Source organism: Megalops cyprinoides, chromosome 4, assembly GCF_013368585.1.
Source record: "Megalops cyprinoides isolate fMegCyp1 chromosome 4, fMegCyp1.pri, whole genome shotgun sequence".
NCBI classification, from domain to species: Eukaryota; Metazoa; Chordata; class Actinopteri; order Elopiformes; family Megalopidae; genus Megalops; species Megalops cyprinoides.
This window is the reverse complement of record NC_050586.1, coordinates 5,390,396-5,407,500: the sequence shown is the minus strand read 5'-3', so window position 1 is coordinate 5,407,500 and position 17,105 is coordinate 5,390,396. Positions and strand designations below refer to the sequence as shown.

Below are 17,105 nucleotides of genomic sequence, written 5' to 3'. Positions count from 1 at the left end.
TATTCCGCTTCGGCCTTCAGTTTTACTCCCACACAGATCGTACACTCTGCTGCATCAGTGCTTACAGATAAGCTTATTATTCCAGCTGTAATTGCTAAGCAATAAACAAAAAATCCAGTCACATCGCTGTTTAATTTCACACCAGAAAGACCCCCCCCCCCCCCCCCCCCCTCGGTCTCTGAGAAAGCTGGACGTCTACTTTCAGTGTGTAATGTTTGCTGTACTTTGCGAGGAGGATGCAGCATACAGCTGAAGGGTTCTTCTGTAGCAAGAATATGGTTTGTATTGTATACTCTGCTCCACACAAGCTGCCTGTACTATGGTAAGGTAGTATGAATTTCTCTTTGACTGGGTCCGAATCAAACCCAGCTAATAATCAGCCATTAGAGTTATAACCAGTAGTCAGTCATTATAGCACACACAGTTCCATAGGTTATCGTTTCATGTTTTAGTAGAAAACATACCCTGAACACTTCCTGAGCGTTTGCCTTTTTTGAGCAGGAGGTCTCATGGAGTCTTATGAATTTGATTCTGATGTCAGAAGAAGTCTGATGAATTTCAGTTTTATCTGTATAGGAAATGTGGCTCTGAGCTTGGCTGAGTGGTTATTTGCTTATTTCGGTCCAGCCTTAAGAGCTTGAAACAGAAGAGGCTTAAACATCTCACCTTTAAACTGCTAAGTCCTCTGATCCTGGTAATCAATGTTATAAGCAAGTGTGTCATTTTAAAGTATCACCCATTTACAGCTGATTCCTTTTACTGTGGTTATGGTCTATGATCTTTGCTCTTGTAGTAGTAATTTTGGTGTTCTTCGCATTAAAAAGTTTAAAATGTAGACAAATGGGCTAATTTACATTAGTCAGATTTGATTCTGTCGTCAGGCTGACACAGGCAATTAATCAGATACATACCAGTGTTTTTATTTGAATTAAAATGATCATACGAGCTGCAGGAGGGTAGCAGTTTGTTAGAGACCACCGGAAACGCGTTGGTGTTTATGAACAGCATCACTTCTTTTCCTCCTTTTTTTTCTTCCAAGTGTCGCTGAATTTCCTCTTATCACACATAACAAAGGTTATGCCTCCACGTTAGCTGAACACAATCAAACACAAGAGGAACCGCTGGTGGGCGGTCCTTACGTAAGTCAGCACGTGTCCATCGCACAGAAACACTCAAGAGCAGCTTCAGGAGAGACCTGACAGTTTGAAAGATGAGTTTTAAGCACTCTGCTCTTTCAAGCTGATGAGTGGTCACTGGTCAGTGACCCCCACCACCCTCAACCCCCTGTTTAGAACTGGGTGTTGGATGGTGAGTGAGGCAACCTCCCTCCAGTTCTGATTCTGATTCGGGAGGTGTTTCTGCTGCAGGAGATGGGGTGAGCGTGCCCTGGGCCGGAGGGAACAGCTCCTCCAGGTGTAATTACGGGCTGTAATTAGCTCTCGTCCTCCTGGCGAGACGCGCAGTACCACAGGGTGCAGAATATCATTCTATTGAAATAATCTCACCCTGACACTAGTAATTGAAAATACATTCATTAAACGTATAAAGATGTACATTTTAGGGAACCCTGAATCTTAACTTTTTTTTTTTATTCTAAACTTTAGTTTTTAAATCTCTCGAGTTAAATGATTCCATTTGAAACACTACTTCTGCAAATTCGTGATGTGTTTGTTTTAGACAGGGGGACAAATAGACCTCTCTGCCTCTGTCCCCCCCCCCCAACTCTTCTTCCTTTTCTCTTGCTTTCAGTTTGAAAGAGATCCTGATGTGAAAGGGTACGGGGGGTTAGCGCGGCTCAGACAATTTGCAATTGAGTCATTTCTCCGCTGCAACATTCACACCTGCTGAGCCAATTTAGCATCCAAGAAGCAGCCTAATAACTGGGTATATAATTATGCGCTAGGTTGACCCCAAACTATTAGACTCAAAGGGGCAAATTGTATCGTCTATATGTATTCAAATTAAGCTGAAGACATCCCCCCGTAGACAGGGGAGGCAGGCGAAGAAATGAGCAAGGACTGTTTTTCTCCGCGGAGCGAGGGATGAGCCGAACACAGGTGGCTGTTGAACAGGATGAGTAGGCTGCAACTCCCTGTTTTATAAGATGGTGAAGAAAGTGACTCCAGACCCTCGCGTAGCCTGGCCTGAGACTCTCCTGGCTGATAAGACTGTAGTGATCGCCTTGTGGTCTGATTTGCCTGATTGGTTGTTTATTGTCACCAAGTTGTCTTATTGCTGTGAACCGTCACACTGGCGGTGACGTTAACTGTAGAATCTGGTCTGAACCCACAAAGTCAACACGAAATGATGTTATTTGGTGGCATGGGCGCAGTTCCCGCTAAACCGCCGTCTGATCAGCGATGCGCGGATTCGGCTTGCGCATGCTCATCTTGGTCGGGCCTCCGCGGCTCGGTGGGGTAAGTACTGAAGATCTATACTGCCCTCTTGTGGTCATTGTGGATACTGCCATTTAGAGTGCGGTAATGCAAGGAGGTGAGTTACACAACAGGCCGCAATTAACAACCAACGCCAGATGAAGCCCCTGAGCTCTGTATCACCTTCACACACGTGAGTTAATGCTGCTCATGCATTAGACCATGCATCGAATCCACATTCCCTGTATCATATCATTAGTTTCACAGAAGGCAACACGCCCCTGCAAATATAGATGTAATATTTGCCGTCTTTGCTGCGTCACTGTGGAAGTGGACATTTTAGGAACTGTCACTGTTCGGGAGGCCGTCATCGCCCTCGTAACTGGCACGCGCGGACGGGACGAGGGCTTCGTGCCTCACCTGATTAGACCGACGCTCCAAACGAGAGCAGCGCTCACTGAACGGCCGTTAAGCCTGTCAATCAAACGCGAGGAACGCACCAGCGAGCGGCACCCCTCTCCCCCACACCTGTCTGAGCTGACGGCGGCTCGGGAGCCCTCCCCTAATCATGACGCGCCTTTTCTTATCCCCCCCCCCAGCCCGGGGAAGACGCGGATAACACCCCTCGGGGAATGACAGGCAGCGTAAATATTAAAACACCCCCACCGGCTTATTTCTCCAACGTCTTACTCTGCGCGGATGCCTCTTGCGGCGGCGCTACACCCTCAGACTGCGCGCGGGCGGGGGCGTCGCCAGCCCTCAGTGTCAATTAAAAGTGAAATATCCGAATTTGTCAACATTTCACGGGCAGGCGGGGGCCCTGACGCGCCGCTGATCTGTCGGAGGGTTTCTGACACTGTAAAGAGGGAGCGGGAGACGCAGATCCCCTCCCCCCCTCCTCATTAAAGAACGCGGTGGTGCCCCCCCCCCCCCCCACACACACACATGCACGACGCGCCTGCGGAGCTCAGCCCCGCCTCACTGCGCCGTGCTGCCCCGTCTCCCTGACATGATACTTACCCGGGAACAGCCTCGGCTGTCAGGTCTGTCACATGGCGGTGTGGTGGGCGCTGAGCGGCAGCCATGGGGGGGGGGGGGGGGGGGGGCTGGTTATACCATCCTCCGTACCCAACCAGGGCTCTCTTTGTCTCTCATGATCTCTCTCTCTCCCGATTCCCCCTGTACCACCCCCTTACCCCCCCCCCCCTTCCCTCCCTCTCTCAGGTAACGTTCACTCTCCAAGCTGTCCCTCAACGCTGAAATATACTCAAACCTGTCACAGGGGCCCCCTGTCATCTATGACATTTTTAAAGTTTTTAAGTCCAATCATTTTTAAATCATCATTTTTAGATTTACAAGGTGTTAAGTCATAATCACATTTATGATTATGACCTTGGTACTGTGTGATACAGTTTCACACAGTACCTTCTAAACTTCTAGTAAGTTTAATTCTGCTGTTTAGTCTCAGTATATGCAAAAGAGTGCAGATTTATATATACATGGACAGCCTCTCTGTGTGTCAGTTTAGTTATTTCAGTCTGAATGGATGGTTAGAGCTGAAGGTTTGCTACTCCATGTGTATGTGTGTATGTTTAAGTGTGTGTGGGTGTAAGAGAGTGAATGTCTGTTTTGTGTACATGAGTGTCTTTGTGTCTGTGTGTGTTTGCGTGTGTGTATATGTGTGCATGTGTTTACGCATGTGTATGTGTGTCTGTTTGCACACGGGTGTATGTTGCTGCATGAGTGTGTTTTCATGTGTGTGTGTCTGTGTGTGTTTGCACTTGCGTGTGTGGGTGTTTGTGTATGTTTGTGCATCGGCAGATGTATGTGTTTGTGTGTTTGAGTGTGCTCATGTATATTCGCGTGTGTGTGTGTGTGTGTGTGTCTGTGTGTGTTTGCATGTCTGTGTGTGTGTTTGCACTTGCGTGTGTGGGTGTTTGTGTATGTTTGTGCATCGGCAGATGTATGTGTTTGTCTGTGTGTTTGAGTGTGCTCATGTATGTGTGTGTGTGTGTGCGCGCGCACATGTGAGTGTGTATGTGTGTGTGTGAGTGTGTATGTGTGTGTGTGTGTGTGTGTGAGGGCAGGATGTCTCAGCCAGCGTTTGAGTCCAGCATTCCTGCTGCCTCAGCCCCCACTGTGTGGGACGGGGGCGCTGGCTGGACACCTCGCTTCAGTGCAAATCACATTCATTAGAGAAAAAAAAAATCTGTGTCCAGCGCACAGGGGTGGAAACCCACAAAGAGACAAAGGAATTTGGTATTAGACCTTCAAAGGGGCCAGGGAGTGGAGAGAGATGTAAAAGGATTAGACAAGCTTTTGTGCTCAAGAAGGAGGAAATCTACCTCCCAGCCCAGCTACAATTATTGTTTAGCTGGGTGCTCACATCTAAAGTTAACTCTGTGTTCTTGACTTAGTCTGACGCTTTATGTAAGCTGTGTGCTTCTTGGTGTGGAGATACAGAACATGGGGGTGCCAGTTCTGTAATGCAGTGTTGTCGTTATTTTTTAGCTGACTGCTCTGATGCCAAAACAATGATGAATATGTTAAGCTGTTTAAGTGATTACCTCTCAGAGGATTACGCTTGGTTAAATGTCTCCAAATTCATGGGACAAAAGCTGATTACCCTCACAGAGGGTCTGGGGTCAGTTGGTTGTGTCTGAACGCAGGATATCTGACTGCCCTCCCCCCCAGGTGTTGGGCTCTGCGTTTTGTCTCTGGATACCACCAATAGCCTTGCTAACATATGCCAATATGCCAAAAGTGAATGGATTGCATTTTTTTTATCATTATTATCTTTTATTTTTATCATTGTTATTTTATTTTTATTTTAGTGACTTACTGTATGTCTGTATCCACCACAATTTGCCATGCATGTGACCGCAATTTACAACGATAAAATGAACTTGAAATAGGATCTGACTGCGGTGAGATTGAGCAGTCAAAGGGAGGAGCTGAAGAAGCTGAAACGGGTACAGAAAGAGTTCAGATTTGGAGAAGGCTAATTTGGCGGGAAGGCATTGAGGAGGAGAAGGAACTGGGAATCACAAAAACGGAGAAATCGCTGAAGCATCTAAATAGAAATTATAGGAGCAACTAGGAAAAGCTGTCAGAGGAACCAGAAAATGACTGTGCTGAGAACATGAAAGGGGTCCAAGAACAGAGCCTTAGGGCACTCCACATGGGAGAGGTTACAGGCCAGAGAGAGAGTCTTCAAGAGAAACATCAGCAATGCAAGAGAACAACCACATATAAGCAGTACTCACTTCTCAGAGCAGCCATCCTCATCCTGACATCAAACGAGCTGTATTTCACATGTACAAAGCTTATCAGTGTGAACCTACATGCAGCAAAATGTATCAGGAACAATGGCTTTCAGCACACAGCTTCATGGGCCCTGTGATTGGTGCAGCTGCTGTGTACTCTCACTTTTGCTGACTTGTATGAAGCAGTCAAAAAATGTTGCTCTCCATTGCAAAACTAAATCGTGATTGGGTCAGATCGGTGAGTCATTGATGGTATATGATGGCTCCACCCTTTCATTGAGCTTCACTCCCTCCATCCTCACAGCGTCCAAAGCAGCTCTCATCAAAGAGAGATGAGGACCAGTGGGAACAGAGGTAAGAGAGTCCGCTCAAGCAGAGAGAGGGGACTCTCTTACAGAGAGAAGAGTAGTTTCTTTTGAGTGTGAGGAGCAAAATCCAGACTGGCAAAAAGATCAGTGGTTCCACGGCTTTCCATTTATGTGTTAATATACGGTATGGGCCCAGTGCAGGGATTTCTGTGGCTTTATGCACAACAGAGCTCTCTGGGTGCTGAGAGAGGAATGCCGGGGGGGGGGGGTTTCATGGTTTCGGTCCACACTCTGATGCATGAAAGAAAAGGCATGTACCTGTATGTCCCTGATCTCACTCTCACTTTCTCCAATCTCTTCAGTTTCAATTTTTCTCAATTAACAATTTGCTTTACTGGCATTACGAACAGCAGGAAAATCATAAGACAGTATCATAACGGTAAAGTAACTACAACTGATAATTTAAGATAAACACTGAGAAAAAAAGGCTGCATAGCCAGAGTAAATACCGTAAAATAAGGTCATTTACACACAAAAAAATTACAGTGTAATGTTGGTGTGTGTGACTCACTGTACTTCAGGCTTTTTGTTGGCCACTGTAAATTGTGATTCCAGTACAGCAAACTCTGGTCCTCTCTATGGACGTTGTACAGATTCCCATGCTCTGTAACACAGTAAATTGTGGATCGATTTACTTGCCTGTACTACTTGAATTGCAGTGAAGTGCGGCTCTGTTTTGACCTCTTTCACACTGCCATCTGAGTTCCTGTGTTTGATTTTGGCTGTACCTCTCTCTCTCTCTCTCTCTCTCTGAGTTTGATTTGGGCTGTCTCTCTCTGTCTCTCTCTCACCCCCCCCTACCTCCCTCTCTCCCCCTCCAGCTTTGTCCGGCCCACTCGACACTACACTGTCTTCCTGTCCGAGGACTCTTCGGGAGACGAGTTCCAGCATGAGGAGGACTCTGTGTCTGGCTTCTCTGAGCACTTCCTGTTCTCCGCTCCCTTTGAATGGTCTCTCCTTTACGATTCCGTCCCTGCTGCTCTGCCTGTGCTTCTCAGCATGTGATGTCATTGTCCACTCTGGCTCCTCCCCCGTCCATTTATGGAGCTGCCTGTGTCAGTGCTGTCTGTCTCAGGACTCCGGCCGTACCTGCCCAGGCCACAGGGGCCCGTGTTTTTCGGCTTGTTGCAGACTGGGTGAAACTTTCGGATGGCATTCTACATGAATCCTTTGGGGTATTCTTTGTCCTAGTGTTCATGAAAGATTTGCCTCAGGATTTAGGTAAATGGTTATCATGAGATGCATGACTTTGGATTTTGACATATTCTGGTATTCATTCCTTTGGATGAAAGGTAACTCTTGGTAAAAATCAAAATCCCGAGGTATGCATATTTTCATCTTGAGATAACCATTTCTTATAAAATTATTAATAATTTATGTCCTTAGTGAGCCACCATAGAAAGTCACAGCTTGCGCATTCTTTGATTAAAATATTACTATTACTGTCAAGGTGCCTGAGGTTCCTGCCACCTTGTTTGGCATTCTGGTGTGGCGTGGCAGTCAAGGCGTAAAGCCATACAGATCTATGAATGTTTAATTTTTGTGCCAGAAAACAAAATTTATGTTCAACATTTGTTTCATTATGCACAGTTGTGTTGTGCGTAATGCAGATGTCAGAGTTTTTGCAGAGGTTGGCACAGATGACCAAATGTACTTGAATGTGTCGTTTATTCCAGGTTGTAACATTTGCAAGAGTTTACAGATTTGAATGTTTTATTTTTATCGCTGTTTTTAGATTAGCCAGATACCTGCCAGCTGAGAAGTGGTGTGATTTTAGTCACTTGTCTTTACAAACAGCAGAAATTCTACTCTGCTGTGTAAATATTGTTAAACTTCACTTTTTATGATACTTCTGACAGGATCAAAATGCACACAGGTTTTGTATAATTTACCAAGGCACAAAGAATATGTAATAATAAATATACATGTATTATCTCCTTTCTTGTGCCCCAGTTTAAAATTATGAGTTCATACAGTTAATTATAAGAGATGTGTAGTGTCTAAATAACTGTTAATATAAGCCAGCTATGTTGTGTGTGAAAAATGCCCTGGGAAGAAAAGGACTTTAATAACCAGAAGTGTTATTTGCTAAGTTGGTATTTTTGAAATTAGATATTAAAAAGGAAGGTGCACATCAGGACACGCCTACACATCAGGTGTGGATGATATGTTAACACAAATGATCAGTGAAAGTTGGCGGATTTAAAAGCAATACAGCTGCATCAAAAATGGTCCATGTGTTCAGTGTGTTACACATGCCAGCTGTAAGGGGTGTGTGTGTGTGTGTGTGTGTGTGTTTATTGCTTTCTTAGTGCATGGTGTACATGTGTCTGTATGCTTGTGTTTGTTGCATGCATTGAATATATGCTATGTTTATTTGTGTGACATAGACTGATTGTACTGCATTTCTGCGTGTGTGTGTGTGTGTGTGTGTGTGTGTGTGTGTGTACACCAGGCCACAGCCTTACAGGACCCTGAAGGAGGCAGACTTTGCGGAAGGGGAGGAGGGGCAGGTGGGGCAGGTGGGTGAGCGGCTCCAGGGTCACACAGCCCCGCCCAGCCCGGTCGGAGACAAGATCACAGAGATCAGCCTGCTGGATGACATCTTCAACCTGGAGGGGGAGTCAGAGAGCCAGACCCTCACCCTGGCCAAAAGCCTGGAGGACCTCCGCACTCCCAAAGACCCCGAGGAAGAGTCGGCCAAGTTCAGCTACCAGGTCAGGCAGGGGCCCTTCAGCTTTCCCTTCACTTTACTAAACGTGTTTGGGGGGGGTCAGTTGCAGTGAGGAGGACTGACCGAGGGGTCTGGTCTGGGAATTTGGTTGCTCTGGGACATTGCTAATATACTGTGAGTTCCATGGGATTTTTAATTATCACAGTTAGCCCGGAGCAGTTTGTCTCATTTTGTAAGGCTGCACCTCCTACGGAGCAGAGTCCCTGTCACTGCACTGAATCATTGGCTGTTGCCTTTTTCAGATGGAAGAGCGCTTTAAAAAGTATGTTTCTGGGCAACATGATGTAGAAAAGCTGATAAGATGATTCAGTCAGCTTCAATCCCCAATCTCTTTGGACCTGCTAACTGTATTACTAGTATTACTTTTGTAAGTCGCTTTGGATAAAAGCGTCTGCTAAATAAATAAATGTAAATGTAAATTACTTGCTGCATATTTAATTGGATTATTGCCATGAGTTACGGACACTGTGATTCACTGACATTGTGATATGTGGTAGTGTATACATTTAACGATGCATAGTTTTCTAGTCTGTCTAGTTTCCAGTTATTACAAGTTAACTTGTGGTGATGCTTGAATGGTGTTGTGGATGCGCTTGCTGGTCTGTTTGTTAGGTTTGTTAACCTGGTCTGTCTCATTTAACTTGGATGGATACACTTCTGTTCTCATGAGCTGGAAGTTGCTGTGGATATGTGTGTCAGTACATGGATGTAATGCAAAGTAAGGCGATGTAATGATGTGGTGAGCGCGTGGATTCACGCCGGGAGCGTCCCACAGCTGACGTGTGCTTGTGTCTCTTAGCGCATGGATCTGAGCGCCGAGCGCACCCGCACACTGCCCAGCCTCAAGCACTCCAACCCCTACAACAAGCTGTGGAGCCTGGGCCAGGACGACATGGCGCTGCCCTGCATATCCACCCAGAGCTGGGACCGGCCCATGTCCGTCCCCCCTCCCGAACCCCCGGAGCCCCTGTCGTCTGGAGCGGAGCACCTCGGAGCGAGCCAGGACCGGGTGGACGCCGCCGGGACCGGCCAGAGCAGCATCACCATCCCCAGGCCCCAGGGACGCAAGACGCCCGAGCTGGGCAAGGTGCTGGGCCCCCCCGTGCAGCTCCCCCGGGCCCCCAAACACGCCCCCACTGCCGACCCAGGGTCCCAGCCGGACTCCGGAGTCACATCGGGGGCGCAGGAGTTCCGCCAGGCCCTCAACATGTCGCCCCTCTCCTCCCAGCACTCCAGCCCGGACGTCCTGAAGCCGGCCAAGGTCGGCAGTGAGAGCCTGGACCTGCTCAGCCTGCTGGACCCCCTCAACAGCGCTGCGAGCTCCGAGAGCAACGCGCAATCCCACGCCCTGCCAGCAGGGGGCGTCCCCTCCTCCGGTCCCACCCTCCTCACCTCCATCAGGGAGGACGCCGGCACACCCACACACCCATTCCCCCCGCAGCACGTCTACCCCCAAGCTCTGCCGCCCTTCCCCCACATGTCCCTCAACCCCTTCGCACAGACTCTGCACTACGCCCCCGCGGGCCCACCCCATAGACACTACGCCGCTCCCGGCGGCAACCCCTTCAGCACGGCCTACTTACCCCCCGGCGGCTACTTCCAGACCTCGCCCTACGCCCCCGCCCCCCTCCCTGCGGTCTACCGCCAGCCCTCCCCCTTAGGGCCAGGCTTTTTACAGCAAAGCCCCATCCAAATCAGACCCCCCTTCCCCCCCTCCGCTGCTGCCCCCTCCAGCAGCAGCAGCGGCACCCCTCCCAGCCTCCTCGACTGTCCGCCCGTCCCCTGCACCCAGGAGACCCCGCCGGCCTTGCCAAAGCCCCCCCACGGCGGGGAGGCCGCCCGGGACAGGGCGCCCCCGGAGCCTCAGGACCCGTTCGGCGACCTGCTGCCCGTGACGAAACCCGCCGCTGCCCCCAAGAGGAGGGTGGAGGACCTGCGGAGGCAGTGGGAGACGTTCGATTAGGGACACGGGTGCGCGCAGGGGGTCGGACGCTACTACCGAATGAGGCAGGAAACCGAGAGCGACGCCCGGGTTTCCGTCCCCCCCCCCTCCAAACGGGCTAGGCGGTTGCACGTCCCCCCCCCACCACCCTTTCTGTGGTTGTAAGAGACACTTTTATATCCTTCCTTCACGCAGGGAGTCCGGAGCTGACCTTTCCCGCTTCAGTGCTCCTGTGTGCTCCTCGGCCCCGCCGGCTCGTGTTCATAGCATTCTGCGGACCGGCTCATCTGCCGCCCTTTCCTCACTTTCGCTTGCGCTGGAGTCAGTGGTGCATTGCCCTAGATGCGGTCCGAGGCTTCGGGGGGGGGATAGGTCAGCTTTGGGGGGGGGGGGGGGGGGGAGATTCGGGGTTCGCATTGCTTCGGTACCTCTGAGTAGAGCACAGTCGCTTCACTACAAAGCTCCTTCGTAGAACAGCTAGTCTACTGCCTTCCTGTGTGTGTTACGCGTGTCAGTTTTTCTGCTTTTTACAGCATACAGATCTATGGCTTTGCTTACAAACACATCGCCCTCGTTAGAATTCCCTTAGAATTACTGAACTACGGGGGCCCTTGCTCTCCTGTGACAGACTTAAAAAAAGAACAAACACGCATACCTTTTGTTTTTTTTTGTTTTTTTTTTGTTTTGTGTTTTTTTTTTTTTTTGTGTGTGTGTGTCCTCGACTGAACTGAACTAAGAAAGCAGTCCTTTCACTACCTGCATCAGGCGAACCATTTGACCAAACACGTGGAATTAAAGCAAGTGACCTTTCAGGTGCGTGTGCCAGGTGAGGGGCTGCACCGGTGTCACCCGTATCGCGTGTCGTTATGCAAATCGCACCGCTGTCTTCTCCAGCGTCTACGCGGACTCATAATTCGGCGCTTTGTTTTTAGGACGTGTGTCAGAGACACAAACGCTGGCTGCGTCATGCTTTGTTACTGTACAGAGTGCTCATTGTAATACCAAAAGGAAAGTGCAAACTCTTGTGTTTATTGTGCGACTCATGTTGGTAAGATAATTTGTTTGATATTTAAAGCACCAACTCCCTCCACAGTGTCCTCATCAGTCTGGCCTTATAGAGTAGAACGTGACACCAGATCTTTGCTGTTTTTTATTGCTATTATTATTTTTTTTATTATTATTTTTATTGTGTTGCCTCATTTCATGTTTACTTGTGTCTTTGGACAATCATTGGCTACTGAGAGGCAGGCGCGGAGACTCTTATTCATGTTCTGTGTGCTGCTAAAGTGAATTCCCCTAGCCTCTGTCATTATAAGATTGTACAGTATGTGTATACAGTAATTTAAGGGCACCTAGGTCAAAGGGCCAGTTTCTGGAAAATGGAACTATTTTAACTGACAGTTCACACACACACACACACTTACACACACACACACACACACACACACACACACACACACACACATACACTCTCATATGTACTGTATGTGTGTGTGTATGTGCTGTACTGATACACATATGCATGTGTATCTAATCAGAGCTTAAGTATTCCAAAACGAACGTTCAGTCCGAAACTCAGTGCTCAGTACCATGGTCTAAAGCACACACAAAGACTATGGCCCTTACGAAGCGGATTTTTAAACCCTTGGTACGTTGGCGTTTTCTCACAGAACGTACGACCCCTGGGTGAATGAGAACCTTTGATGGGACCCTTCATCATTCTTTGAAATTTTAACCCCTTCTCATTACTACCCTATGCACTATATTCGACGTAGAGGGACGAACGCTGGAATATGTCCTTTATCGCTTGCCGTAGGAAATGTCCGTGGCTGTACTTATGGGCAGATTCATATATTAATGCAATAAATTACAAGGATAATGAAATGTGGAAGTGCAGTACCGCAAAATGGCCATCGGGGCAGTTCGAGTTACTGTTTTGTGGATATCCCTCTAATATCTTTGTCATGGTAATCTCCTTTCTGACATTAAATCTGAGCCTGCGATGTACTGTACACTCAAATGGTGTAGGTGAATAAAGCGTTATGGTCCGATAGGTGATATCATGGATAGTGTCATGGCTGGAACGCTTACTGAACAATCAACACGCAGAGTTTTCCGTTTTTGTTACAATACTTTGTGGCATTAAAAGCATATTCCCTCTGTCCTTCATTTCTCAGGCCTCTCCCACTCAGCTGTTGTATGTGTGCATCTCAAAAAAAGGAAAATTTCAGTCAAGGACAAGATAAAAAAACAAAACAGCCTTAACTTGGTCGCTGGTTCCCATTGACATGGTCCTTGAAAGGTCAATTAATCATGTTCGGAGCAGCAGTTTTATTTGAAAAATGGATCCTCAAAACCATCATTTATTTGTTTTAGAATAAATATATATGTTACATGCATAATCTAAAGTGTTCCTCCAGAACTCTTGGAAGTGTTTCAGTTTTTCCGCTGTGGGTTCCCAGGGTGAGGTCAGCAGGTGCTGGTGTTCCGGAGTAGGGCCGGGTGCATGGGAAGTGACATCAGAACACATGGTGACATCACTCACTCTTCATTGCAAAAGAAAAAATCAAACACTAAGATAGCAGTTTTAAGTCCGATCCAGCGGGTGGTAGGAAACTGAGGAAGGAATCTGATGTTGGTGTGAAGGGAAGGGCTTTGCCATCTTCCTTGATGTCTCCCACAGATTTTGGGCTCTTGTACTATTTAACACTGATTTGCAGTCATTTCGTATTGATATTCATGTATAAGGATAAATTGTCCAGACCACCTGTGAGACAGATGAGTGGCTGAAAGTGGGAGATGCTGGTCACCTGATTTTCTCTCCATTCATTCTAGCATTAGAACTGAGATTAAGTGTTATTTTCTTTCAATACAATTTTTTTCTGTTAACCTTTGTGATGGCTGAGCTAGCCAAACTAGGTTTTGTGAATAAAAAAGTAACTCATGCGTGAAGCTGTGAGTGAAAGGACAAATGTGGATTGAATCCACTCAATACATTGATTCATTTTAGCATCAGACTGGAGTTTATTGTCATGCTGGATGAGTCACTTGATTTGAATCTTTTGATCTGAGTTTACTGCACACTGGATGAGTTGATTCGTTTGAGTGTTAGACCTGAGTTGACTCCATACTGGAAGAGCCAGTTCATAGGGGTTTCATTTGTGTGTCATTATTGTGATCTGAGTTGTTGTGGGACGTTATCACAAACTCTCAGACATGCTCTGCCTGTGAAGTATTGAATGATAGAGGGATGCTACAAAATAGTGACCATGCTGTCATATCTAAAAGTTGCCTTACCATAACAGACAACGCCTAGGGAATCATATCACGCCAAAAATATGTCTTTCAGTGTCATATGTTGATGACATAATTATTGTTATTTCTTTATCAGTTGTCATTTCAAATGTGTTTTCTCCAGAATGTATCCTATAAGACTGTGAACATTTTTTGCCCTCTCTTGTAACGTAAAGCACTTTCAGGTTATTTTTGATGTTTTTTTTTTTTTTCTTTTGCTTTCTTGTGTTTGGTTTTCAGTGCACCAGTATTAAATGGCATGATTTTAGCATCATCATTTGTCAGGATTTTTATGGACTTTTATGCTCTGGTTTATGTGTGATTTTGTTTTTACTTGTTTCGTGTTTGCAGTGGGCCTTGCTGTTTTTTTTTTTCTCTTTTAATTTCTGTGGACCAACTCTCACAGGTCCCTGAAGATGCGTATTATGTTTATTTACTACTAAAAGTGTGTCAGGTCTCCTCTCTCTCTCCTTCCCTCTCATTTCCTTTTCTTACCTCTCTGTCCTCCCCCCATCTCCCTCTTTTACCTCTCTCTTGTTCTCTCTCCTTCCACTATCTAACTCTTTTTCCACTCTCTTTTGCTTTCTCTCCTTCCTCCCTCCCTCTTTTCCCCCTCCTCTCCCTGTTTCATCCCTCCTTCTTACTCTCTCTCTCTCTCTCTCTCACTCCCTCTGTCCCTGCAATGGACTGACGGACCACTCTCATTCCCCAGTATTTCTTTGTTTTTTTTCCCCCAGCGCTGGATGCAATGTACAGGTCTCAGCATTTTCTCTGTTACATTATTTATTGCAGAAGAAAAACTGTTCTTCCAGCAGTGATGCTGCCCAGATGCCATTGGAAATTATGCCGTGACCTTTCTTGAACCTTGACGTCCCCCATCTCTGTCAGGTTAACGAATACACATTTATGAGTACATAAAATAAAGCAAGTTTTCCTTGACATCTGTATTTTATTAAGTTCCTTGTGTTGCCTTGTTTATGCCCCTTGAAATGAGTATGTACAGTGAGATTTGACAGAGCAGATAACGGCCGGTGATTACACAGGTAAGATCACTATAACAGAATAGCTGTTAATAATGTTCTGCATTTGCCATGTGCCGCCTTACATTACAGTCAGCTTCAAAACACAAGTGCCTATCTCATGTCATCCATTTTCTGAAATCTGGCATCTTAAAGACAATCGCCATACGACTACCTTGTTTATAGTGAGATACATGAATGATATTCAGTCAGTGTGTGGCATGAATTTCATAGTCAGGCACAAAAGTGTAGGTCAAAGGTAGCTTACAGCGACTTGTGTGTCATTTGTCTTTTGTAATCCTCTGTGTTTTGAGACGACTGTAGTGTACTCCTGTGTGTTTGCAGCATTATCCCCATACAGTGTTTCGGGGTACCAGCAGGCACCCCTACATTTTTTTCATAGCTTAATAGCTACACACTGCTACACAGCAGAGCTGCCAGTTTCATTGAGTGAGGTCATTTCACCTCTCTCTCTTTCCTATGCAGTGTTTTCAGGGCAATCACTAACCATCTGATCTGAAACAGGACAAAACTGGTAACTGGTAGTCTCTGCGCAAGCATTCAGGCAAGTGTCAGCAAGGCACATGCAATGCATACTATCCCAAACATTATTTCACAGTTTCTGTTTCCAAAATTATTTCAAGAGAAAATTCCCAAATATTTTATTTATTTAAAAAAACATTCTTAAGTGATTGATATATCTGCCTCGTTCATAATTTGCATAGACCACCAATCATACTTGATTCAAAAAAAATAATGCGCCTCTTACAGTGTTTTCAGAATCCAGTCTACAGTATATTTGTTCTTCAGTCTACTGTTATACTTCGAATGATACATTTTTAGATAAAAATACAGCCCTGTTATGCATCTACACAGTGTTGCCTGAGTATATACTTTATGTACAGTGTAACTTTTTTCTGCTTTGCTTATTAGGAAAACAACTTCTGTACAACTTACCTCTGTATGCAATCATGAAAGGGTTCCAAGGGTCATAGAATATCCAGTGTCAGTCTCTTTAAAAAGTCACAGTGTACATTATAGACAAGCTGGTACAAACAGCTAAAAGGTAGATACTGTATCGTTCACTAATTTTCTTGAGTTAAGACAAACAGTAGAAAAATAATCTTCAGTAGTTAGTTAAGAAGGACATGAGATGAAGAGGTGTTTTCTCATAAAGCGGCGTGCTCTCTGTGTAGCTCTGCTCTAGGTAAGATCTGCAGAGAGACATAACCTGCATTCCTACAGATCTGCAGCCTCCACATTAATGGAAAACTGGGGTCACAAACAACAAAAAATGAGCCTCATGTTCATAAACAGGTCCCTGGAAAATCTGGAAGTACCATAGTGATCTCACTAAAACAAAACAAAAAAAAATCAGCAGGTCCTTGAGAGAGATGAGTGGCACTTGAAAGAGAGGGAAGTTTACAAACCAGGAAATGATTCGTAGTTGACATTTGTCGTCAGATGAAGCAGTGCTATTAGAATAGCACTAGATCTCTACTGAATGTCAATTGTGCCAAATCGGTGCTCCATTGTTTCTGTGAGATTAAACAGTGTATATATACAGTATATCAGCACAACATGACCATAAGTACAAAAAAACCCTATTATATAAATTTTCACAAAGAAACTGCACTACACACAGACAGGGAAAGACAGAGGTCTCTGCACCTCATCTCATGGCCCAGATAGGGGCGTCACACCCACATGTTGCACACTCCCGGGGCGTGAGGCGGGGGTGAAACCGAAAGAGCTCTGACCGCCGAGGGTGTGCGGTGTTAGTGCAGCTGGCTGACCGGCTCATAGAAAAGGTAGCTTACTCCAGTGTAGACAGGTCACCACAAACAGTGAGAGTACAGAACAGCTGGCTATTAACAATCAGTGAAACACACAGTGAGCTAGCGTTCGAGTGCGTCCAAAATTCAGTCACCCTTTTTCACAGTCTGAGATAAGCGCTTCCCCTGATAGATGAAGGCTGAAATGGGTACACATCTACACCAGGCAGGGCACTCTTTCCCTCACCCCAAAACTGGGCTGGGGGGGGTGGGGGGTGTGGGATGTAACGGGGTGGTGGGGGGGGTTCTGACCACAGCCAAAGTCTCTGTGG

At 46.3% G+C, this 17,105-nt stretch overlaps 1 protein-coding gene across 3 annotated transcripts in view; it reads left to right on the top strand.

Annotated features, from left to right (window-relative positions):
* dennd1a (DENN/MADD domain containing 1A) overlaps positions 1-10,822 on the top strand; it is a 132,508-nt gene extending 121,686 nt beyond the window's left edge. For 2 of the 3 annotated variants that reach the window (XM_036526611.1, XM_036526614.1), the window contains 3 exons: positions 6,831-6,959; positions 8,465-8,726; positions 9,543-10,822. In XM_036526611.1, the coding sequence (XP_036382504.1) occupies positions 6,831-6,959; positions 8,465-8,726; positions 9,543-10,706 (1,555 nt within the window). In that variant the 3' untranslated portion in view covers positions 10,707-10,822. The remainder of the gene's footprint in view (positions 1-6,830; positions 6,960-8,464; positions 8,727-9,542) is intronic. The other variant, XM_036526613.1, reaches the window with a different exon arrangement.
* The last annotated feature ends 6,283 nt before the right edge of the window (positions 10,823-17,105 follow it).